The 27,529-nt window shown below is 32.1% G+C and overlaps 2 protein-coding genes across 3 annotated transcripts in view; both read right to left on the minus strand.

Moving 5' to 3' along the window:
- The window catches only part of LOC135957022 (putative uncharacterized protein DDB_G0290521), a 160,808-nt gene extending 152,223 nt beyond the window's left edge, over positions 1–8,585 (minus strand). The window contains exon 1 of the mRNA XM_065507674.1: positions 8,574–8,585. The gene's annotated coding sequence lies outside the window, so the exon portion shown is untranslated. The remainder of the gene's footprint in view (positions 1–8,573) is intronic.
- The window catches only part of LOC135957023 (sex-lethal homolog), a 176,746-nt gene that overhangs the window by 38,939 nt on the left and 110,278 nt on the right, over positions 1–27,529 (minus strand). For both annotated transcript variants that reach the window (XM_065507678.1, XM_065507679.1), the window contains exon 3: positions 27,152–27,197. In XM_065507678.1, coding sequence (XP_065363750.1) covers positions 27,152–27,197 — 46 coding nt within the window. The remainder of the gene's footprint in view (positions 1–27,151; positions 27,198–27,529) is intronic.

A 27,529-nucleotide genomic window follows, 5' to 3' on the forward strand; every position in this document is an offset into this window, starting at 1 on the left:
GATAGTCAGGCGTCAATAAAACAAATGTAGCACTTCGTCAATAGTACCCAAATATCGAAACACGAAACTGCAGAAAGGAGTGCCAACAGAACATGGGGAGATTTGAGAAGATTAATTAAAATCAAGCATCTACAATCATTTCTTAAATCAATAGCTTCAAATTGCTACAATTATTTAGCATTATACTAACTTTTATCTTAAAATAGTGGTCGAACATTACAATGTAAAGAAGGAAATTGTTAACAAAGTCAATCAAAGAAGTAGCTGGATATAAACGATCACATCATTCACATAAGTTAACATTAAGATAGAGGCAATTGGGGGTTCGTTAGAGGTTCTTAGAATCATATAAATCCTGGCCAGTATAACAAATTTCTGGTTTATTTGAGCGTTCTGCGAAACTAAACAAGAACCTCTTTGATCTTAGAGGGTTTCGGAATTATTTTTTAGATCATTTGGCTTAAAATTACTATAATTATTTAGCATTTCTATACTAATTTTGATCTTATAATATTGGTCCAACATAACAATATGAAGACGAGAATTAATATCAAAAAAATTGCTGGAAATCAGCGATAACATATTTGAAATATTTTAACTTTAAGATACTGAAAATTAGGGATTCGTTACAGGCACTTAGGATCCAGGATATCCTGGTGAATTGGATATTTTGCATGCTTGGCAACAGAATTATTAATTCGACTCTACGAGAGGAGAGTCTAAGAATAAAGCTGACCAAAGGATCATTGTCTATATGCGGTCATCGTTATCGTGAAAACTTTTGTAACAATTGGACATAAAACAGTAGTTATGACGGGGGACATTCATCCTGGGCTAAAAGTAAAAGACTGAGAGACAACTCGTGGAAGTTAGATTTAATATTCTTTACCAGGAGTTACACGGTGTAGAGGGTTAATATGCCGAAAATCGGAGGTATGGGTCTATAATTAGAGGACGAGGCAAAATACTTAAACATTTTTGTAGATAGTACATTATATTGGAGAAGGAACTTCCAGGAAAGATTGATAAAGGTACTCAACGCCTATTATGCCTGCAGGATTTGAATAGTAGGAACTAAGGCCTGCAATCAACCATTTAATTTTCACAACGATTGTCATACCTTTACTTACTAATGGTTGGTTTTTATGAGATTGGATAGATACCCGATAAGGTATCTTCATATAGCAGGAGTGGCAGCAAGACGCTTAATTCGTCAATATGCTTTCTTTCGTAAAGCCAATTAAGAAGTCCATACGAATATTTGGTACGAAATTGAACACGACGTAATATATCCGGGAATCATGGACAACACGGTATCTATACTCGATTTCGCAAAAACCAAGTATCCCAATAGTGATCTTAAAAAGGGATCTAAGATGGCGATAGCCACAGAAGCTGGTGTCTCCATAATGTAGACCGTTACTAAAATATAATATAGACTTCCCGACAATATTGTGATCTTGGCGGTATTGATAAGATCAGAATTAACAACGGTGAACATCACTAGGAGGGTTGTGACTTTTTTTGTGTTGACAGTTGGACGGCGCTGAAGGCTTTGAGGTACCATGTGATAAACCCCAGGTTAGTAAGACTGTAAAAGAGCTTTACGATATTAGGTTGAGCTAGGTATCGGTTCATTGTTCAGATTATATACTGAACTTGGATAATACCTCCGATACGTCGCTATTATAAGGTTATGTCTGAGGTTTACATACCCGAGAAAGCTGAAAACACTCAAAAGTGTTGAGGTATGCCATATGCACCTTGCTGTGATCACCTGCTATTGTTATTGTTGCCTTTCATACCATCCGATCCAAAAAAGATCCTAGAAATTCTAAATGTCAGTATTTTTATATATTTTTTCCAGACAAACACAAACTACGAAGCTTTTTTCTTGTCTGCAGATACACCCAGAGTATCTGGCGGGAATCGATTGATAGTCTATCGATCGCAACCAGCAACAACAGACGTCTGGGAAGTAGGTAAGGTCGAATAGAGACTACTGGTACGACTTCTGCATAAAAATGAAAATATCTTCTGTGATTTTATAACTATTTGTCTCTATTAAGGTGACGACCTAAATAATTAAGGTAAATTTCAAAGTATCTTGGAAATGATGTAATCCCTTTCATACATTTCAAAAGGTTAAAATAATATGAAAAATAATTAATGAATTAAATATGAATTGTGCATTTTTTTTGCTACATAACAAACTACAAAATATAAATTTTAATAAACGATTTAATGGTCTATGATTTCATTATTTTCTACTATAAATATTTTGTAAAATTATTTTTGCTACTTATTTCTAAAAGAAAAAAAGAAACATTCTTCATTCAACTACATTTGAACCAAAAACTATAAAAAAATATGATTTAATTTGATTTCAAAATTAAATTTTTAAAGCGGAATTAAAAGTTATTTTAACAGATTTTAATTTCCCAATAACAGGATAGGGCGCTCTTTATTAAACATCCGATTAAATACAATTCAATTAAATTTAAAATATATTGGTGTTTGATGTTAAGGTTTTTTTTGAATATTTGAGTTTTGTAGTAGTTTTTAAAAAGTATTTAATTTAATGTTTATTATAAAACTTATAAAATTAGCAGGAAATTAGATAACTAAAATTTGTTTTACGTAAATTAACTAAACAGAAAAAAAAACAAAACTGAAATGTGTTTTAATTAACTAATTAAAAATGGTTTTAAATATTAATGATATTGTGTAAGTAGTTGTTTGAAATATTTATGTATGAGTTAAAAATATAAAGGGGGGGAGTTATATACATAGGTTTTAGTTAAATATAGATAGATTTTGGGGGAAATGTTTAAGTAACTTTAAGCATTTAATTAAGTTTATATATAGAACATTTTAAAAATAATATCTAAATTATAACCAATAATGTCTTAGAGGATATTAATTATACAGATAAAAATACTTCTAGAACTAATATATACACATCTGCTCAAAATAATAGATACACCTAATTGGAAAAAATTTAAATGGCGGTAACATTGAAAATTTCCTCGCAAGCGTTAAGAATACATCATATTATTAAAATTTCTATCTGGCAATGTCATGTCAGTCAAAAATCTGGCAACTATTTGCTTTCATGTTGATTTTTAAAAACGAATTTATTTGAATTACAAAAAATTATTTGCTCATAAAAATAGATACACATCAGTAATTTGTAATTTGTTTATATACAATTTTTTTTTTGTGCAATTTTTTGTTCCTATTTACGTGAAACAGTAAGTATAATTTAAATTTTAGCAACAATTTTATAAAAAATAGGACTCTTTTGAAGAAAATGGGACGAAATCATCATTGTACCGAAGATGAGAAAAAAATTGTTCAAACGATGAGAAATCAAGGAAAATCATTACGGGAAATAGCAAAGAGCATAGGAAGATCTTTACATTTTGTCCAAAATGCTTTATCTAAAAAACAAAAAAGAGAAACTCGCGGTAGACCAAAGAAAACCAGTCCAGAAACAGATAGGCGGATCGTCCTTATGGTTAAAAAAGACCCTTTCATATCATCGAAAGCTATTTCTGCGGAGCTATGTAACGAAATCAGTCCACAAACAGTTCGTCGTCGTCTTTTACAAGCTAAATTGCCGGGAAGAATTGCCAGAAAAGTGCCACTAATGCGCCAAAAAAATATCAAGACAAGATTAGAATTTGCTAAAGAGCACTTACAATGGTCCGGGTGTGAAGGCGAAAAAAAATGGAGAAATATTTTATGGAGCGACGAAACAAAAATAAATTTGTTTGGAAACGACTGCCAAAGAAATGTACGCCGACCAAAAGGAAAAGAATTCCACGTTAAATTTACAAAAAAGACGGTAAAACATGGCGGGGGAAACATAATGGTTTGGGGTTGCTTTTCATGGAATGGTGTTGGTCCGATATTCCGAATAGAAGATACCATGAATGCTAGTGGGTATAGAGACATATTGGAAAACGTAATGCTTCCATATGCATCGGAAAATATGCCATTAATATGGACATTCCAGCAGGACAACGACCCAAAACATAGTTCAAGATTAGTTAAAAACTGGTTCTTGGAGAATAACGTACCTGTTTTAAGCTGGCCCAGCCAATCCCCTGATTTAAACCCAATAGAAAACTTGTGGAGTGAATTAAAGATAAGGCTTTCGAAGGAAGTTTTCAAAAATAAAGACGATTTATGGGAGAAAACGCAAAAAATATGGTACGAGATTCCATTGGAGAAGTGTCAGAACTTGATATCCAGTATACCCAGAAGAGTGGAGAAAGTTTTACAAAACAAAGGTGGATATACTGGATACTAGCTTTACTTTAATAATAAACTAATTTTTTTAAGATAAAATTTATTAGCTTTTGTTTAATAAGAATTTTTAAAAATGTATCTATTATTATGAGCACCAAATTTTTCGAAATTTAAGAAATTTAATTTACTTTATAATATTTATTATTAATTATGAAATATTTTGTTTTTGTTTTTTACTCTCCTTTTAACTATAAATAAAAATCGACTGAATTTTTTTTATAATTTTACAATATACCATTATTTTTTTTCGTTTTTAAAAAATAAATTTTGGTGTATCTATTATTTTCAGCAGATGTGTATGTATATTATACAGATATTAAACATATTCAAATAATCACAACCTTGCAAATATATATGTATTTCTATTTCTTCCTCGGTGTCATTTTTGCAAAAAAAAGTGTTCATTTTCTCAGGCTCATATCTTGCAAATAGTTCGGAATTTTGATTTACTCTCTGAGGCAAAGTTGTAGCCCTTGTCGTAAAGAACAACAATTGTGAACATATAAAATCAAAAAAACTTCATCTTCAAGATCAAAATCCCAAAAAACTTTAAAAAAATCGAAATACCTAAATTTAGAAATACATATTTTTAAAGCTGCCTAAAAGTATGCTTTAGTTTATAATAATTTAATAGTTTATGGCCCAAAACACTTAATTCCCTTAGTTTTTTCTTACTACCTACTAGGGTATTCATTCGACTAATGATCGTTCGATTAATCGAATAATTTCTTACGAATAATTATTCGAACAATTTAAAAATGCCCATTTTCGAATAACGAATAATCCGAACAATTTTATGTAGAATAATCGAATAAAACGAATAAATGTTCATATGTATTTAAATTTATTAAATTGCTTAAAATTTTTCATAATTTCAAATTTAAATAAGTAATAATGACTCACAACAATTGTATTGTTTCTGAAATTCGACAAATAACTAAATACAAAGGGACTTTTGATCACTGTAGGTGAATGTTCCGACAGCTCCTTCTATAAATGTATAAATATTACTGCAATAAGTTACAATTCTAAAAACAAATCTTTCAAAATTTTTAACTTAGGTCTTGAACCAATAAAAATAAATGGTACGGAATAAAATATTTGTTATTTAGCTGGCAAAATATTAGAAGAATCGCAATTAATAATCAAAATATTAACTTAGATTAAAGTGGAGTTGAATGTGATGGAGAATGTGATTTTGAAACGGTCGTCGAAAGTTATATTAAGGATGACATTTATAATGATTACATTGAAATAGATGAAGGCCATGATCTTAAAATATATGTATATAAGTGATGTTATTAACCGCGTACGTAAGTGTTGCAAAATATTTAATAAATCGAATGATAAACACAAATATTGCAAACTAACGTTTTGTTGCAAGAGTTCGTCATATACATGATTTTGAACATCTTTGACTGACTTCAAATTAGCCACGTTCATTGACAATGATATCAAACTTTGGACAGATTCCCTTTATTGTGTAATTCCCTAAAACCACTTTATTAAGCAAAGATTCGGCAACGTTGGTAGAGCTTGATGTATAATACAATTTGTTATAAATAATTTAGATAAAGTGAATAATTCATTTACTAAAGAATTAGTCACTCATTTTAAAACCCGAATTAATGAACGACATAAACAAGTTCTTAATACGTTTATATTGTATTTGAATTCAGGATCATGTCCAACTAGCTCAAATTTTTTAAAGCATAGCTCCAAAACGGAAAAAGGGGTTTGCTAGTCAATTGTTTTGTAGATTGTTCGGGATCAGATCAGAATATTTCTGTTGAAAATTTAATGATGGACTTTGTTTTCGAATGTTTTTTAACATTATCAATACTTGAATTTTTAACTTTAACTTTATTTTTTGTTTTTCTTTATCAATAAAATATTAAAAAACCAACATCAAAACTTCATTCTTTACTTTTTTAAAAAAATTTAAATTATTCGAATAATTCGATTAATTTTAAACGTGTGATCGAATTATTCGAACAAGTTAAAATCTCTTAATCCAATTATTCGTTTTATTCGAACACGAGAAAAATCGAATAATTCGAATACCCTACTACCTACCTAAACGGTGTTAAGAATCATTCCTAGGAAGTTCATATGTTCTAGAAAGTTGTTTATTGCGATCTTAGTACATTTTTGTAGTTGATTGTTTACTTCAATTTTGAACGGTTTGCTAACTATGGACCTGAACAGGGGAAAAAAGATTTTTTTTATAATTTACCTCCATCAAATACTTATATAATTGCCATAATCGTGTGGATGGTAATTTTAGCATATTATGGATACCGCAATTATATAAATAATTACAACAATGACCATAGGTTAGGATATAAAGGCAGCCAGTACTACAAGCTCATTTGGGTCCACTGTGATACCCTAAGGATTATACTCAGGTTCTCAAGAGGTGTTTCACATGTCAGAAATGGGTTCTGTGCAAAACCAACCTAACGCACGAATGAAGGAATCCATCTTCCTAAATCCACACTAGACAGATCCGCTAGGCCGTGAAAAAAGGACTATCCGCATTCCCCCGATAGAACAGGGGAAATACAGAGGATATGTTCAAACGTTTCCTCCTTGTCATCCTAATGGCAACTTCTACAGAAGTCATTGTATGGAGTAAAAACAATCCAGGGCACACTTAGAAAGGTGACTGCATCACTACAACAATACAAAAACAACAGGTACTTTGTTTTTGTTAAAAAGTAGGTGAACTGTCAAAGTTGCCTGTTGTTGTTTTTGCTTTTGTGTTTGTTGTATTTTTCGCCACAACAACCACAAGTGAATTGACAATTCAAACTGAATAAAAAAAATAATCAGCTGTTTCATCGCAGTCACATTTCTAAGTGTGCCCTGAAACAAGTCATGTAAGCCTTGATATCGAGCAATTTGTCAAACTAGACCATCTGAGCTGAGCAGACTCTAACAATTTATGCTGTATGAGTGATTTACAGCAGGTGTGCAGTAAACCGACCAAAATATCGATCTCGTCGGCTTGCCAACATGAACCTTTTTTGGCCAGTTCATCCGCAATAGCATTGCCTAGTACACCCAGAATAACTCCAGGTTAGAATGTCTCGTTAAGAGATACCCTGCATTCATGTACCAATCTGGATGTCGAATAGACACCAAAGAGGGATCTGATAGCAGGCTTACTTTCAGTACAAATTCGGATATTCACACCAAATAACCTATAGTACTTTATCCAGTGTAACGCCCTTTTGATGGCTGAAATCTCAGCTTGAATTACACTACATTCATACTGTAGCCTGAAACACACCTCCTTCTGAAAACGGGGAATATAGAAGACACCACTCACTCCAACAGCAGACTTGGAGCCGTCTGTATAGATGACAAACGTGTCCCTAGAAGATGGTAACTCGCCCGCCATCGATACAGAGAAGCTTCGGTCAATAAAGGGTAAGGAGTCCTGTAGTCAATGTTCATAGAAATACAAGATATACATCCCAGAATAGACGCATGGCCGATATAACTAGACCTCCATGCTCATACAGTGTTTAGCCTTAACGCCGAATTTAGAGCCAATTGTTTGGCCATGATATCAGCCGGTAGCCAGTGCAGTAGACGGATTTACTTAGAGCCTTCCACCATACTAGTGCTCTATACATTAGTATGGGCTCTACAACCAGATCTACCCAGTGGGCCTTCTACAGGCATAAATAGCGATAGCCGTCTTGCACGCTCTCGCTTCGATAATCGGGCTCCAGGATAGCTTGGAGTCTAGAATGATACCTAGATAATTCGCACTATCCGAGAGCCTAAGTTCCACTCCGTTAAGGCGCGGTAAAAGGAAGAAGGGAATTTTGAGGAATTTCGGTTTCTCAATCCCATTCAGGATGGAGCCTGCTGAAGGTCTCTCCGTCGATGAAATGAGGCTATCAATCAATACGGATGGGTCCAAAAAGGGGGATAGGGTGGGCGGCGGTATATACATTCCAGAATTCGGAATAAGAATATCCTTTAGACTCCCAAATGGATGCAGAATCCTTCAGGTTCAGAGATATCGGCCATTAGAAGAGCGGCAAACTGGCTCAGATATTATAGTGTATCTGGTAGAGATATCCATATATATACTGACAGTAAATCCGCATTTAAATCCCTGGTAGGTGTTTACACAACATCAAATATGGTCCAGGAATGCCGGACATCCTTAAATGAGATGGCGAGACATTCGACAGTTGTACTCACATGGGTATGTGGACACAGAGATAATGAGGGCAATTTTATTGCTGATTACTTGGCGGGAAGAGGAGCCTGGATGTCGGACGACGAAATAGACTTCCTCTGTGTAATCCCGTTGTCAACCTGCAAGAAACTGATACATGACGCATATTACAAACTTGCCCAAGCAAGGTGGGTTAATAAATCAACCTGTGCCACCACATTATGGACTTCTGATCCCTATCGCCGAGGAGCCAAGCAAGGAACCTCCTCTGTGTTAATTCCCTTCCCTCTAATTCTGTTTCGTCGAGTTTATTTCCACTGAAAAAATAATTTTTGTCTCTTTGTTATCTAAGATAAAGATATGAAGAGATCGCTAGTGGATTTTTGCTTTCTCTTTTCTTCTCATGCTGATCTATTATATTTAAATTTAAATATAAACTACATGAGAATTATTTACTGTAGGTACAACTGTAAGTATTACTGTTTACATTACAGAAACCAACTATTTGGTTTCTGAATTTCATTCTTTCAAAATTTCATTCTTTAGAGAATTATAATTTAAATTTTTTTAAGAATTTTTAAAACATCATTCAATATGTTTCTTTTTTTTTATTTCTGGCCAAACTTATCTCACCCATCTTCATATCTGTTATGTATAAAACATGTGCTAGTTTTGAGTACAATTCCATCTAATTTACATGTGTCACAATTTTTTGAGTATTCATTGTAAGAATTTCCATTTATACTATTAAACATATTGTAATAGTTGGATGACAGATGGAAAATTATGATTGATGGTTAAAATATTTAGCAAAACAAATGTAATTTTAAATAAGAGGAACTGTTTAATGTTAATAAATTCAAGTTTGTAGTAAAATTTGTTGGAAACATCTAATAAGAAACTAAGAAAATATACTATAGATAAAAGAAAATATGTATAAGAAGATAATTTGGTCCTTCGCGCCAAAATGCTTTTAATGAAAGAAATCTAATTATGGTCCTTCGCACCAAACAAGAGTAAGTGGTACTACTACAATTTAATCTCTTCGATTCAGCCTAATTTTTATTATATTATTCTTAAAATGTAACGATTTTGAGAGACTTTGATTGATATCGAATGGGTGTTGTTTTATCCTGCATATTTCTTCAAATTTAAGATAAATTATTAAAAAGAGTAGTAGTAAAATCGTTATTCATCTCAACTTTTCTAATAGTCTGAAAACTTTTTCTGTTATTTATTTCTTGCCAATTTATTTTTACTTTCAAAATTTCCACTCTAACTCATAAGTTCTTCTTTTCATATTAAATTTTATCGACTTTTCAATTTAACATCATTACGTACCCCGTCAAACGTCATTAATTCCACATAAAAATAAGACAGAGTAGCAAAGAAAAGAAAAAGAGGTAAAGTTCTTTATATCTTAAAAGTTCAAATACGCTCTAATGTTTATACTTGTTGTTAGAAATTTATAAGTTTTCATTACAACAACTATGTTGATTTTCCTACTAAACTTAAACCAAAAAACTTAAAATAAACTTTTTTGCTGTAAAGAAACTAAGACAAAATGAAAGCAAAAGTCGAGATAAAAAAATTGCAGCAATCTACTTTATGGTATGATTGTGACACCTCTAGTGTCCTTTGGATTATGTGGTTGCCAGTACGATTACAACGTTCGAAGACAGACAAGACTGTTGCATGTGAGAGAACAGATAAAGAGAGAGTAAGATTAGGGTGGCATTTAATTTTGGAAATTTTGGAAATAAGTGTTGAAAAATGTGGTCCTTCGAACCTGAATAAATGTAATCATTAAATCAAGTGTTATTTAAGCTACTAATTCTAGGGGTATTGAAAAAATATAGTTCTTATATAAAGGAGACATATCTTAATATCCAGGCATGGTAAACAAATAAATTGATTGCCTAGAAATTCAACTACAAATAAGAGAAAATATATAAGAAAGTATTGGTCCTTCGTACCTAAACCCCAAACATTAAATGGTTTAATGTAAACATATTGAATTATGTTAATAAGACAATAATAAAAATATGGTCCTTCGAACTAAAGAGCAACTTTCATTTTATCAGGAGGAAAATGACCCCTAAGCAAAGTGCTAATTCACTGTGAACATATTAAATTATGTTGATAAGACAACAATCTTAATGAATTTATAAAAATTATGGTCCTTCGAACGTAAACATGGCATTCAACGGATGTGGTCCTTCGCACTTAAACTCCTAAGCAGTGACAACATTTTGTGATGGAATTTAAAAGGACTGTTTCGCTTTGAACTAAACAGCAACGTTTATTAATCAGAAGGCAAATGACGGATATGATCCTTTCCACTTAAACCCCTAAAAATAAATTGATTGCCTAGAAATCCAACTGCAAATAAAAGGAAATATATAAAAAAGTATTGGTCCTTCGTACCTAAACCCCAGACAGTAAATGGTTTAATGTAAACATAATAAGACAATAATAAAAATATGGTCCTTCGAACTAAACAGAAACTTTTATTTTATCAGGAGGCAAATGACACCTAAGCAAAGTGCTAATTCACTGTGAACATATTAAATTATGTTTATAAGACAACCATCTTAGTGAAATTATATAAAATATGGTCCTTCGAACTTAAACATGGCATTCAACGGGTGTGGTCCTTCGCACATAAACTCCTAAGCAGTGACAACAGTGTGTGATGGAATTTATGGATGGAATAGTGTTAAAAAGGCAATAACCTTAGTGAAATTATAAAAACAGGGACGTTTAAAAATCAATATTTTATCAGGAGACAAAAAACTCCTAAGCTGTGACAATAGTTTGTGATGGAAGTTAAAAGATCTGGATCGCAGTGAGAAATATGTTCCTTTGAATTAAACAGGGATATGTTGCATTAATTTTTATATTAGGAAATAAATTAAGAATTTAAAACCCCTAAACAGTGACAACCGTTTGATGATGGTTCACGGTGAACATAATAAATTATGTTTATAAGGCAACAATCCTAATGGAATTGTGAAAAACTAAACGGCTATGGTTTGAAGGAAAAAAACGAATTTGGTTCATCGATTATAAAATCCTAATCAGTGACAATCGTTAGTGAAGGATGTTAAAATGACTGGTTCACGGTAGACATAGACATAAATCTTAGTGAAATTATGAAAAATATGGTCCTTCGAACAACACAGGAACGTTTATTTTATCAGAAGGCAATGGCTGATATGATCCTTCGCACTTTAAACCTATAAGCAAAGTACTAGTTCACTGTGAACATATTAAATTATGGTCCTTCGAACTAAACAGGTCAATATGGCATTCAATATTTTAGCAGGAGGCTAAAAATGGAAAACGTCCTTCGCACCTAAGCAGCGACAGTCGTTTGTGATGGAATTTAAAAAACTGGTTCGCTTTGAACATATTAAATAGTGTTAAAAGGGCAATAATCTTAGTGAAATTATAAAAACGGGAACGTTTTAAAATCAATATTTTATCTTCGCACCTAAGCAGTGACCATAGTTTGTGATGGAAATTAAAAGATCTGGATCGCAGTGACAGAGAAATATGCTCCTTTGAATTAAACAGTGGTATTTTGCATTCATTTTTATATTAGAAAGTTAATTAAGGATTTGGTCCTTCGCTCCTCAAACTCCTAAACATTGACAACCGTTTGATGATGGTTCACGGTGAACATAATAAATTATGTTTATAAGGCAACAATGATAATGGAATTGTGAAAAACTAAACGGCTATGGTTTGCACTCAATATTTTAACAGAAGGAAAAAACCAAATTTGGTCCTTCGCTTATGAACTCCTAATCACTGGCAATCGTTTGTGAAGGAAGTTAAAAGGACTGGTTCACTGTGAACATATTAAATATATAAGACAATCATTTTAGTGAAAATAGGAAAAATGTGGTCCTTCGAACTTAACATGAACGTTTTGCACTCAATAGTTCATGGGAACGAATGTGGTCCTTCGCACCTAAACCCCAAGCATTAATAATAGTCTGAAATGAAAATTAAAAGGGCTGGTTCAGTCAACATATTAAATGAATCCCAGTAAGCACCAAACACCCAAAAATTCAAGCACTTGAACATTTTGTTGGAATTTGACTTGAATGCAAATGTAATTATGTTTTAAACTTGAAAAATACTTGAAAAATTAAATATTATTCAAAGAAAAAACTTATGACTTGAATTTATGTCTCCTTCTTACTGGAGAATGCTATTGAAATAAAGTGTAATACAACTGTAATTCAATTGCTTGACTATAATTCAAGGCTTGAATTACACTTGCTTTCAATTTGAATTCCAGTAAAAATGCTTATTGGTATAAGTCAATACTATTAGTTAAATTGAGAAAAATATGCTTTTTGAATTGAATAGTAACATTTTACATTCAATAAATCCTTTTTCAAGAGATAAAGGAAGTTAAAAGGATTGATTCACTGTCAACATAGTTTGTCTCTTGACAATTATGGTCCTTCGCTCCAAAACAAATTACCACAATTCTGTCTAACCTAATTTTGATTAAATATCATAAATTGGAATGTTTTGCATTCAATTGTGTCCAAAATTCTCACATACATTTGTCAAATAGTGGCTGTTTATGTAATTAAAAGGAATGGTCCTTCGATTTAAATTCAACTTAGACAAATAAGGCTCTGCGCATGAAAAACAGAATGTAATCAATACAATTTAATATAAATACAATGTAGAAATCCCAAAAACATTACCTATGGAAGCATCATTGTGGTCCTTCGAACCAAAACAGAATTAGTGGTTCTATGACAATTAAGCCTGCTTTTGATTCAAATTCAACTTAGACAAATAAGGTTCAGCGCATGATAAACAGAATGTAATCAGAATAATTTAATATAAATACAGAATTCCGAAAAACAATACCTATGGAACCACTATTGTGGTCCTTCGAACCTAAACAGAATTAGTGGTTTTAGGAAAATTCAGCCTGCTTTTGATTCAAACTAATTTTGACTATAACAATCAAATGTTGCACTTACTTAGTGCATTTATGTACAGTTTTTCGTTTAATTATCCTGTTTTCCACAAACAACTTTCAAAATACTATTTTTTAAAGACCCTTAAAACCTTTTAATTAGTTTCCTCCTTACGAATAATACCTCATCTTTCAAAGTATTATTATTTTTTTTTGTTGTTAATGAGACTTTCTTCAACTTTTTATATTCAAATACATAAATCTTAACTTTAAACCCAACTGATACATCTTACACGCCATAAAAGAAACTTCAAACTCCACCTTTGCTTTTTTTCCACACAACAACAGAAATACATATGAATAGAAAGAAAAAAAAAAGAAACCTTATCATAAAAACTGCAACTAAACTAAGTTTTACTTTACTTTGGGTATGACAAGAATAGAAAAAAAACTTTGTTAAAAAAAAGTAAAGGAAGAAACAAAAACGTCGTGTATTATATTGTCACCTTTGTACTGAGACTGTCATTAGGATCAAAGGTGAAAAGTATCACTGGCTGCCTGCCTGCCTCTTATGTTAATGTACTTGGTTTTAGAAGTAGAGGAATACAAAAAAAATCAACTACTTTCAAGGATTTCTCTGTCGAAACTTTATATTTTAAACTACAACACAAATAGCAATAACCACATACATATAGTTTAGGTTGAGCAAGAACAACATACTCAGGATGTATGTATAGAAAGGAGTAGGAAAAGAGCAACGTTTATGCAATTTTTTAACTCTATTTCCCTCAACTTCAGGTCTTAAGACATGCATAAATAATAACTTGGAAAATTTGTAGTCACGTTCGCTATTTTGAATTCCAAAGCTTTCAAGACCGCCAAGATCTCAGCATGATATATTTCCCCCCATAGTAACAGTCGCCATAATCAGTTCCAAAGCATTAAAGACCGCCAAGATCACAGCCTGGAAGACACTCGATTTGTCTTCTCTATGGAGGCACCAGTCCTGTGCCTATCTCAGCAAAAACTTCAAAAAGTCTGTCACTCTTCACTTTCTGAGAACTTTATTGGAAGACAGAGACCATACAGTCCGTAGATTCCCGGAACGTAGCGTCCAAGGCATCCGATTTAGTGCAAAATCATAAACAGTCAACATAAATAGTCATATTTTCTCCCTAGTCACGTTCGCCATAATCAATTCCGAGGCTTTAAAGACTGGCAAGATCTCAACCTGGAAACAATCGATTACGCGCAAAATTGTCAGATTTGATTATGGCAAACGTGACCATAATCAATTCCGAGACTTTAAAGACCGTGAAGATCTGGAAGACACTGGATTCGTCGGAAAGTCTATGACATACGAGTGTCAGTCTTCTCTATGAAGACACCAGCCTTATCTCCTATCTCCGTCTTAGATCCGCCTGGGAATACTACACACCCTTCTAACAGTCTGTCGGATTCAAGTCACTCTTCTCTTTCTGAGAACTATCTAAAGTAAGTAGATTCCCGGAACGTCGCGTCCAAGGCATCCGATTTAGTGTAAAATCTTAAACTGTCGACATAAATAGTAATATTTTCTCCCTAGTTACGTTCGCAAATCTTTCTTTTCTATGAACGTTATTGGAAGATAGAGACCATGCAGTCCATGGTTCCCGGAACGTCGTGTCCAAGACGTGCCAAATTGTCATATTTTCTCGGAATTTATTATGGCGAACGAGACTTTAAAGACGCCAAGATCTCAGCTTGGAAGACACTGTATTCGTCGGAATTTCTATGACATCCGAGTATCAGTCTTATCGATGAAGAACACATGAATACTACACACCTTCAAACAGTCTGTCGGATTCAAGCTTTGTGAGAACGCGAAAATTGTGCAAAATTGTTTTCTCCCTAGTCATGTTCTCCATAATCTATACCGAGGCTTTTAATACCGCCAAGATCTCAGGATGGGAGATAGAGGATTTGTCGGGAAGTCAATATGACATCCGAGTATCAGTCGTCTCTATGAAAACACCCGTCATGTGCCTGTCTCCATCTTAGATCCGTATGGGAATACTACACATGCTTCTAACAATCTGTCGGATCCAAGTTATTCTTCCCTTTCTGAGAACGCTATTGGAAGATAGAGATCAAGCATTCCGGTTGCAAGACATCCGATTTCGTGCAAAATTGTTTTCTACCTTATCACGTTCGCCATAATTAATTCTCAGGCTTTCAATACCGCCAAGATCTCAGGATGGGAGATAGAGGATTTGTCGGGAAGTCAATATGACATCCGAGTATCAGTCTTCTCTATGAAGACACCCGTCATGTGCCTGTCTCCATCTTAGATCCGTATGGGAATACTACACATCCTTCTAACAATCTGTCGGATCCAAGTTATTCTTCCCTTTCTGAGAACGCTATTGGAAGATAGAGATCATGCATTCCGTAATTCCCGGAACAACGGTTTCAAGGCATCCAATTTCGTGCAAAATTGTTTTCTCCCTAGTCACGTTTGCCATAATCAATTCCGTGGATTACAATACCGCCAAGATCTTAGCCTGGCGGTATTGAAATCTGGATTCCACGGGAAGTCTATGGCATCCGAGTCTGTCTTCTCTACGAAGATTGTGTCTATCTCCGTCTTAGATCCGTCTGGGAATACTACACACCCTTTCGATTTCTAAGATCGCTAAAGAAAGAAAAATATTCCCAGAACATCGTGCCAAATTGACATATTTTCTCCTTGGTCACGTTCGCCATTATCAATTCCTCGGAAACTTTAAAGACCTACAAAATCTCAGCCTGGAAGACACTGGATGCGTCGGGAAGTCTCTGAAATTCGAATATCAGTCTTCTCTATGAAAACTGTGCCTGACTCCGTCTTAGATCCGTCTGGGAATACTACACACCCTTCAAACAGTCTGTCGGATATAAGTCATACTTCGATTTCTAAGAACGCTAATGGAAGAGAGAGATACCCAGAACATCGTGCCAAATTGTTATATTTTCTCCTTAGTCACGTTCGCCAAATTCAATTCCGAGACTTTCAATACCGCCAAGATCTCAGGATGGAAAACACTGGATTCGTCGGGAAGTCTATATGACACCCGAGTATCAGTCTTCTCTATGATGACACCAGCCAAGTGCCTATCTCTATCTTAGTTTTATGCTATTTACTTCATCCCCACTGTAAATCCATGCATTAGCAACAAAGAACATTTTCCACATTACTATAATTATTACACACATTCGCACTCACACTTACACATTTACAAAGATTGTTGCTTTCCCTGTGATATTTTTCTAGTTTCTTCTCTCTCCTGCCTGCCTCTAACCAATTGTGTGTGTTAGTTTTTCTTATTTTCAGCTCGTGGAAATGAACATTGACAAGTGAATGAATGAATGAAGTGAAGCGAAATGAAATTGTTGCAAGTAACATGTTGCTTTTTATCGCCATTTGAGGTTGATTTTTTTCTAGTTTCACTCTACATTTTTAAATTGAAAACTGTTAAATGTAATGAAACTTTACGTTTAATAATGTAAGGTTGGATATTGTTTCATTTTTTTTCTGAGGCTTCCTTCCTACTACTACTACTACTTGGTTAATTAATTCGAAATTATTGCTAGAGTTTAGGGCAACAAATTTTTGTTGACTCCACTTGATGGTTGTGTAGTTCAGATTACAAGTCAGTCAGTAAAATACACAATAACTTTGTTAAATGCTAATGATTTTTTAATTGGTAAATGATGGTTTTTGTTAGGGTTCTAGTATTTTTTTTATTTTTGAGATTTGAGAAATTATATTAGTATTTTTTTTTTTATAAAACAGAGAAGAAAAAAATCACGCATTAACATAAATAAATGTGACCTTTTTATTTGCTAAAATTAAACTTTTTCTGTTTAACATTGCAAAACTTTTGTAGAATTAAAGGAAAAAAGGCAAAAACTTTTAGCACAAGAAAAAGAGCTTATCTGATCAAAAAAAAAAGAAAAGTTTTTTGTTTGTGTAGAAAAAAATGGTTACAAATAAATTAAATTTAAACTGTAGGGTGAAGGTAAGTAAAACTAAGTTGAAATAACAAGTTTTTAGAAATTATTTATTTCAAAATTAAACTTATCTTTTACTGGATTTCAATAATTCCTGCCTATTTATAAAATAGTGTGTTAAAAGGAGATACAAACTAAGTTGGTCCTTAAGACCCCTTACTCAATGTACTTAACAAAAATGCACAATTGATACCCTCGAAGGAAAATAATGGATCTTTTAATATCAGCATTCATATAAAGAAAATTTATTGAACTCATTTTAAGCAGATAAAAATTGTAGTTGTCCTTTTTCAGCAGGCTTTTTAATTTAAAATTAATTACTGATCATAACTGTAAACATTTTGCAATCAAAGTACAACAAATGGTCCTTCGGACCTTGAAATTGAATTTAAAATATGAAGTTTACAAACCAATACATTGGAATTGCTTTTGAAAGCAATAGGTTCTTAAAATCTGTTTTTAAATGATTTATTAAAGTTCAATCTTGAAGGATTTAACAAATTCTGTGTAGTAGTTCTTGAGTTAATCGATTACGAAGCAACACTTATCTTTAAATTATATAGAAGATATTCAAAAATCGATTCTAAGTAGATTGACTAAGTTCTGCTGCTGAATAGAATTTGATAGAGCTTTATGTTTAAGGAAAAAAAAAACAATGTGTTAAAAACAGTATTATAATTTGTATTGTAATATCCAAAAAAGATGTTGTGTAAAAATTGGAACCATTTCCTACCCCCGGCAAACCAATCACGGTTTCACTTTTGCGACGGCTCGCTTTCGTTGACTTTAATCCTTCAAATTGACCACAATTATGATCCATTGAAAAATGTTGCGCTACATTTTAGTCCACTTAGGCAATATACCAATACAAAATACAATTGTCCAGATTATAGATTACTTAGGGTAAGTATAATAACTAGTCCCTAAATAAGAACTAAGAGGAAGTGTTATTATAATGTTACTTTTATAGCAAATCAAATTACAGCATTACATAGATACAGTTGGAATCGATTGTTACGAAATTGCACTATCAATTTGAATTCAACGGTTTTAACAGGGGTTTCCATATCCACCAGCTTTTTTATACATTTTCATAAGTGGATACTTGGCAGCACAGTGCTGCCCACATTAACTGTTAAATCTGCTAACACTAATGCATTAAACACATTCAAGACAACAGGCTACACGACTACACGAACACAAATTCTGCTGGTTACAGTTGTAGTCGTGTGGCAGCTACTGAATTATTTTAAAGACGACAGCTACAAAGTAAACAGCTGATTTATAATTCAGTGGTGCCACTTTAATAAAAAATAACCATACAAAATTCCAAAGTAATTAAGATTGAAACAATTATTTTGAGTAAAAATATATATATGGTTATAATTAATTATGCACCTGTTATTAACTTATTTCAATATGTTTATCAGAAACTTCTCTTAATTAAGTAAAAAAAAAATATTTTTTTAAGCACTAATTTGATTTACATTTTTTTATTATATTGGCAACACTATTTCTGTTTTGTAGTTGTCAAAAATAGATATTATCCTAATTCCGCTACATCGGCATGAGTAGTCGTGTGGCCGTGTAGCTGTGCTGTCGTTAAAATAATCGTCTTCATATAAACGTGTGCGTTTTATTTTTGACAGATTGAAGTTGGTAGCCTGCTGTCTTGAATGTGTTTAATGCATAAGGCTGCTGAAAGCTCTAGAAATGGAACATTCTTGTTTTGTCCATTAAATTCATGAAACTTCTAGAAGCTGAAACTGTATATATAAATAAGGAACAGCAAGTTGCAGTCATTCAGTTAGACGCTATTTTGGACATTATAAAGTGTTTTTTTTAAAGTGTGTATTAGAAGAGAGTGACTAAATTTATAATAAATTTATTTGCAATTAAAAAATTTAGTTTTATTTAAATTAAATAAACAACCGTTTTTATACCCTTCACCTTTGTGAGAAGGTCTGTCTGTCTGTCCGTCTGTCTGTTGAAATCAATTTTCTGAAGACCTCAGATATCTTCGGGATCCAAATCTTCAATAATTCTGTCAGGCATGCTTTCGAGAAGTTTTTTATTTAAAATCAGCAAAATCGGGGTGTCTGTTGAAATCAATTTTCTGAAGACCCCAGATATCTTCGGGATCCAAATCTTCAATAATTCTGTCAGACAATCGGTCCACAAATGGCTGAGATATGAGGAAAAAACCAGGACAACCTCGATTTTTGACCAATAACTGGATAACTAAGTCATTCATATAGACAATATGGATATCTAATGATAGATATTTCAAAGACCTTTGCAACGACGTATATAAGATCAAAGTAAGTTGGAACTACAATGGGTGACCTTCACCTTCGTGAGAAGATCTGTCTGTTGAAATCAATTTTCTAAAGACCCCAGATATCTTCAGAATCCAAATCAGCAAAATCGGTCCACAAATGGCTGAGATATGAGGAAACAACCATGACAACCTCGATTTTTGAACTATATCTGGATTACTAAGTCATTAATATAGACATATGGATATTTCAAAGGCCTTTGCAACGACGTATATAAGACCAAAGTAAGTTGGAACTACAATGGGTCAAAATCGAAAAAAATATTTTTTAACCCGAATTTTTTTTTTACCAAAAAATTTTTTTTTTTTAAATTTAAAAAAAAATTTTAAATTCAAAAAAATTTAAAATAACATTTCGAAAAAAATTTTTTTTTCAAGAAATGGAAAAAAAATAACTTTGGAAAAAAAAATTTTTTTACTTAAAAATATTTAAAATTTGTATTTTGAACTATATTTGGTGAAGGGTATATAAGATTCGGCGCAGCCGAATATAGCTCTCTTACTTATTAAAAGTAACACTATTATATAGATTTCCAAATTTACAATGTCTCAAATATCGAACGTTTAAGAATGATTTAATAAATTCCTCAACAAAATAGGGGCTAATTTCCAGTTAAAGAAATATCTTTCTTAAATTTGTCTCAAACCGTACACAATACATACATACATTTGAGAGCATTTTTAATATGAACAAATCAGCTTCAAGGTGAATTAAATGAGAATGTTTTGAAAAAAACGAACTCTTCTCAGATGTCAGAATTTTAAGAACCATTTAATCAATTTCTCCTAAACTAAACTGCAGAGTAATTTCAAAAGTTTTAAAATATTTTATTTAATTTGTTTATATACATATCTATCAATAATTTTTACTAACTAAAACTATATTTAATAACATTTAACTATATTAATTTCTTAGAGTTGATAAACGATTTTTAAACTAAATTAATTTAGAAGTACATATTTTATTAATAACATGAATAATTCTAATATAATAGTTATGTAACTAAATACTAAAAATAGTAGATTCTAGAGCTAAATATAAATTTCCTAAAATTATGATATCTACAGTGACAATACAATAAAAATATAATTTTATACATCTGAATTAAAAAAATATTCGACCTCACAATGGAAATTAGCAGTAACTCTATAGTATAACTCATATTATTCAAACGAAATCAGGTGTTTCATTACAAAATTAATAATTTAAATTATTATCTATATATATAAAAATTAAATGGTCCATGTATGTAATGTCATCACGTGAGAACGGCTGGAGCGATTTGGCTGATTTTTTTTTTATTCGATTCTAAATTTTCAGGAGATGGTTTGTAAAGAAAAACAATTCAAAAATTCCGGGTAATACTCGGAAATTCTTTTTTTTTTGTGACTCCAGTCAACTGTAATAAAAAAGCTCCCTAAAGTATGCAGTACTAATTTAGATATTTTATTTGCAAACAAATAAGAACAGGCTGGTGTGCGTGGGTTGGAGAAACTTGAAGAACTAACATTAGTAAATGCTACCGGGCGAAGCTGGGGTGATCAACTAGTTAAGAATAAAACGAAGTACTTCAAAGCAAAGTTGTTACAGGACATGTTCCATGGATCTAGGCATATGAACCCAACTTATTGACAAGAAAATATTTTTCTGATATAGGGGTTATATGGGGGGTAGGGTCAATTATTGACCGATCCTCACAAAAGTTGGTAGAAAGATTGACAGGGTTTTATAAAACTTGTTTGTGTTCAATTTCATCACGATATTAATTATTAGAAAACAATTATGAATGTTCAAGTCATTTGTCTCAGGGGGACCTTGTATGGGGACTACAGACAAATGTTGCCCGATTTGTGCAATACTTTACATTATAATATTAGAGTACTAAGAATTAATTTGTTTAAAATTTTATAAGGATCGTCAGATAATCAACATATTTATGACTGCTCAAACAATATTCCGTGGAAACATTTGTATGGGGACTAGGTAATATCATGGTCCTATAATGCCCATTTTCAATACCAAACAAAACTTATCAACAACGAGTATTTAGAAAGGTATTTCTCTAAATGGAAATAAAGTTCCTTTTTTGTTAAGAAATTGCTTAAATCGTTCTCAAACCTTTGACATTTGAGAAGAGATTTTATTTCAAAACATTCTCATATAATTCTTCTTGAAGCTGATATGTTATTTTATAAGATTGTTGAACATACAGCCTGCTAGCTCCTTTCGTTTGGGTCCTATCGTGTTTTTAACAGACAGACGGACATAGCTAGATCGTCTTAAAATTGTATGAGGACCCAGCATATTTTGGGTGTATGACTTAAAAATGCAGCATTTACAATAGATGGCGTATCTTATGAACGCGGTTTTTGTTTTTAATAACCCCTATCGCGAATCAATATTTCACATGAAATATGTTCCCTTTTCCCATTTCTTGTTCATCAATTTTGTTCACGTGAAAAAATTCTCCATGTTGTGAAATTTTTAGATGGAATTTTGTAAACAATAAACAGCTGTTACGAACAAAATCAACTATTGTGAATGAAAAGTTCATGAGAATATCACGATTTCAAATGTTATTGCCGATAGGGGAATAACTTATATGTCATTTTGAAGGGTGAATATCTGTCATTTATTCTTACTTAGTTATTGAACATTAGTGTAAACTACAAAGTTTTTTTTGCTTCAAAATGGTCGAATGCGGAATGTTTAGCTTTGCTTCTTTAATTTGAAAAAAAGTGCAGCGGAAACACACCGATTGCTCAGCATAGCTTATGGTGAATGTGTTCCATCGGTTTCAACGTGCGAGTTCGCAAGTTTTGATTTTGACACGGAAAACAATGATCGCCTAGACCCATGATAGGCGTTCATATTGTTCAGCTTACGATGATTTTCGTCAAACAACCCGAATGTGAACAAAAGAGCGTAATGGAGCGTAAAAATACACACAATTCATTCAGTTTCTTGATGTTGTTGTGGATATTTTATTTTTTACCCAAAAGAGCACACAAATTAAATGCCTCTTTTTGCCTACCAATGGCCTAGACCAACCAAAAAAGCTTGAATACTAAGAATTGGAGACATTACTCAATGAAGATTTTTGTTAAACTCAACCAGAGCTTGCAAACTCATTGGGGGCTACTCAAGCAGCAATTTCAAAATATTTGTGAGGAGCTGGATTCATTCAAAAACAGGGAAATTGAGTAGCATACGAATTGCAGCTGAGAGACCTTGAAAGACGAGTTTGTATGTCTGAAATGTTGTTTGAACGCTATAACAGCACAAATCATTTTTGCACGGAATCTTTACTTGCGTTGAAAAAATGGATCCATTGCAGTGGATCGTCACCAAAGCCGAATTTCCAATGCTCTGTATTTGGTGGGACAAAATACAGATATGCTGAAATCTGGCCAGACTATCACAGGGAACTTGTATCGAATACAACTGATTCGTTTGAAGCGAGAATTGACCGAAAAACTCCCTGAATATGCGGCCAGACATGAAGTCGTTAAAGCTATTTATAAACAAGTGGTTGGAATGTTTTGCATCACTCGCTCTTCACTTCAGATTATAGTATCCGAAATAGGCTTGATTCGTTCTTAGACTCAAAAGATAAGTGGAAACGGAATGACAAAATCAATTTATCACCATTTGTTTGATGGTGGCTATAAAAATTGTATTTGCCTGAAGCACCAGTTGATCCGTTTAAGTGCATATTTTTGGAATAGCCCTTATCCGAGTAGCAAATTCAGTGGTCTGCAATGATGGCAACCAGGGAAAGACATGAATGTCTAAGTAATTCATAAAAATAAACAGAGTTTCCCAGCGGGAAAAAATGATAGGACTTCAGTTTGTAGGCCTTCTAAAAGGCATACTTACACATTCTAAAAGATCCGATACTCATTCCACACTGCCTGCTCTTAGAAGGAGTTCATGAAGGCCTATGAATCCCCTTCTAATAACAAGTGGTTAAATAAAAATATTCTACATCAAAAAATAAAATACTCTGCATCTCTTTGATTAACTCTCTTTACAAAATTTACAACAATAAATTGCTTGATGTGGCTTCTTATTTATTTTTGTTGCTTTTAAGTATGTAATCAGAAATTATCATGTTTCAAAACATTAAACAAACAACTTCATTTTAATTCTTATTTTTATTTTAGATCTTCTAATAAGACTTTAAATAGGTCTTCCATGGTAGACGTTCTATAAAACTTTAAAATGCACAACTTTTCATAGGCCGTCCTTTGATGCCTTATTCTAATGCTGTTTTTCTCTTTTAGGCACTTTATTAGGCCTCTCATGTAGCCCTTCCATAAGACTTTGCAGTAGTCCTACCTTTCTAGGCATTCCATATGACATTCCTCTACAGGCCTTTCATTATATCAGTAATAACAGGTTTTTGTACAGGCATAAGACCATATAGCAGCCCTTCGAATAGCCCTTCCAAAGTATACCTACTAATAGCCCTTCCAAAGTAGACCTTCTAATAGCTCTTCCAAATTAGGCCTTCTAGAAGCCCTTGCAAAGTAGGCCTTCTAGTAGCCCTTCCTAAGTAGGCCTTCTCTCAGCCCTCTAACAGCAGCGAGTGTGCAAGGCCTTGGCTCGCAATGACACGCCGTGTAAAATTGAAATGATTTTGCAATGCGGCTAGAAGTCCTTGTGTCTGCATAAGAAGGCCTTTAGGAAGGCCTCTTTACAGCATCTTTTTCCCGCTGGGTTTCTTTCAGTGCAAACACATATAAACGTCTACAAATGTAATACGATATCCTTGTGCCGATCGCTGTTTTCAATGACTGAGCAACTGTTTGATACATTCCAACCGAATTGAATTATTACTTCGAGAGGTGTTTTAAACCAGTTATCACTGAGGGCGATCTGGAGCCGATCTTAATCGGCTATTTACAAGAACATAGCACGAATGCCGAAGGAACTCTTATACACAAATACATTTATGTATTTCAAGGCTGGCAAAATTGTTTTTTTTTTAAGAAAAGAGAAGTAACACTCAGGCAATTACTTTCTTTGGAAATGGGATAGATTGTAGAAGGAAGATTGGTGAAAGGAGGAAAAAAGCATGTATTTGACAACTCTTTAATTGCGCGTTATGTTTGTTATTAGTATTGCAGCGCCTCTAGTGGTGAGAAGGTGCATTAGTCAAGCCAATAACCATTATTTAATTATTTTACGTCGGTGGCGTTTCAATGTTATTACGACCGAAAGAGGGCGCTGTTATAAATATTAGTTATTAGTAAACTAATATTTATTATAAACTGATGTTGTTGATTGGCAGCGGCTGGGAATCGAACCCAGGCTGCAAATACCATATCATGCTTAATGATCAAACGTGCTAACCAATTAAGTCACAGCTACAGTATTGTACTTAATGGAGAGTAAATATTTTGCAAAACCCTGAAGTAATTTCTATTTTAACGAGGAGTAACCCTCGTTGAACATTTTTAAACTTTTTATTGTATTGTCACTCACTGTTCTATATTAAGTTCTAAAAATGTTTGAGAAACAAAGTCTAAATATATTTAGAAAATAAAATGTTTATTTAATACAAAAAAAAGTAGGTACGTGTTAGTAAGTGTTGTAAAGTGGTTTATTAAAGTATTAAAAGTGTTAACAAAAAGCGTATGTTTGAAAAAAGTTTGAAATAAAACAAATGTTGTTGGTATTTGTTGTTGTGTAAAAGTAATAAAATTTAAGGAAATTAAAAAAGAAAAGAAATATTTAAAAAACAACAAGAAGGGAGAGGAAGTTTCTTTAAATGAAGCGAAAGGATTCCAATTTAATAATTTAATTTTAAGGCGTTTTTGACAAAACATGTTAAGTCACAAAATAAAATTAAATAAATATTTTGTAAAATAAACTAATTCTGTACATTTCAATTTGAAAATAATTCTCTATAATTCAGAAACATAAATGGAAAAGAATATTCAAATTTTTGTATGAAAATCACTTAAAATTTTTTTTGAAAACTTCATGATTTTCATAATCACCCCTATCGCGAATCATTATTTCACATGAAATATGTTCCCATTTCCCATTTTTCGTTCATAAACTTTGTTCATGTGAAAAAATTTCCCATGTTGTGAAATTTTTAGATGAAATTTTGTAAACAATAAACAGCTGCTACGAACAAAATCAACTATTGTGAATGAAAAGTTTAGGGGAATATCACGATAGCAATTTTCCCTTCGAGGGAAATGGATATTTCATGGGAACATAAATTTCACATGTTTTTCACGATAGGGGTGAATAATTTTTAAGGGCCTGATTCAGAAACACAAAAGAAAAACAATTCTTAAAATTTGTGTATGAAAAACTCTTAAAAATTATTTGAAAACTTGGTGATTTTCATTAAAGTTTTAAAGGACTTGATTGAAATTTTTGTATTATTTGAAAACTAATTGATTTTCTTACAAAATTTTTAAAATTGTTCTCCGTTGATGTTTCCTAAAATAAATTTTCTGTTCGTGTTCCTAAATCAGGCCCTAAAATTGATAGCAAAATAAATTTGCTTGAAAATATAGAAAAATCTATACTGAGACTTTTATATTTTAAATAAGTTTAAAAGCAAACAAAATTCGTTTTATAATAAAAAAAAAATCTATATTAAAGTTGAGAATTTAGAAGATCATTTTAAGACCTATTTAGCATTAAAGATTGGAAAGAGGTGGACTCTGAATTTAGTTTTTCAAATCTTCAATAAAGGTTTTTAAAAAAACCCAATTAAAATATAATAATTGAGTATTGAAAAAAAAACATTTTGAAAAAAATCCAAAAATAAAGCTAAATTTGTAGTCTAATTTACTCTACTTTGAAACTTCCCTCCTCCATTTCTATTGTTTTTTTTGATAAATTTCTAAACTAAAATTTGTATTTAAAAAGTTTTGTTTAAAAATTAGTTAAATATACATGTGTGTGTTGTTTGGTTTTTGTTTTAAAGTGTTTTTTTTTAATTATTTAATGTATAATTATTCAGGGTAGTAAAAAAAAAATTGTAAAATTTTCTGGTCAATAAATTTAAAGGGTTACAAAAGCGTGTGCCCCATGTATTTTATAATATTTTTTATTTTTTTTTAGAAAAAATATTCAATTAAAAAAAATTGATTTAAGTCATCAAATCATCAAAAATGCCAAAAACAAATTTTAAATGCATTCAAAAAACTTTGAACTTGAATTTCAGTAAAAAAAAATAAACGTAAACTCATAAAATAATAATGATAATAATTATAATTGTAGGAAAAAAATTTGAAAAAATTGTAACAAAATTTGAAAATATAAAAATAAACATACCATGCCGGAGGGCAGAGAATGACTCATACGCCACATACGTTCGCCGCTAAAAATTAAAAAGAGAAAAGAAATAATTTATTAATATTTAATATAAATGTTTTACAGCTCTGTTTAAAATTAATCATTTTAATTTATGTTTAATATAACAGCAGGTCAAAGCTTGCAAAAAAAACTCTCTGTTAAAGGTTAATAAACTCAACAAAAAGCCTGTTTTCTCTGTTGCTTTGTTTGCCATAATAAAATAATAATAAAAAAAAAACAAATAAAAAGAGAAAAGAGAAAAAATGGCAAAAAACAACACAAGATGAAAAAAAAGTATAAAAAAGCAAACATTTGTTTTATTACACTCGGCTAGTGATTGTTTCATAAAAAACATCC

The sequence above is a fragment of the Calliphora vicina genome, chromosome 4 (genome assembly GCF_958450345.1).
Source record: "Calliphora vicina chromosome 4, idCalVici1.1, whole genome shotgun sequence".
Lineage (NCBI taxonomy): Eukaryota > Metazoa > Arthropoda > Insecta > Diptera > Calliphoridae > Calliphora > Calliphora vicina.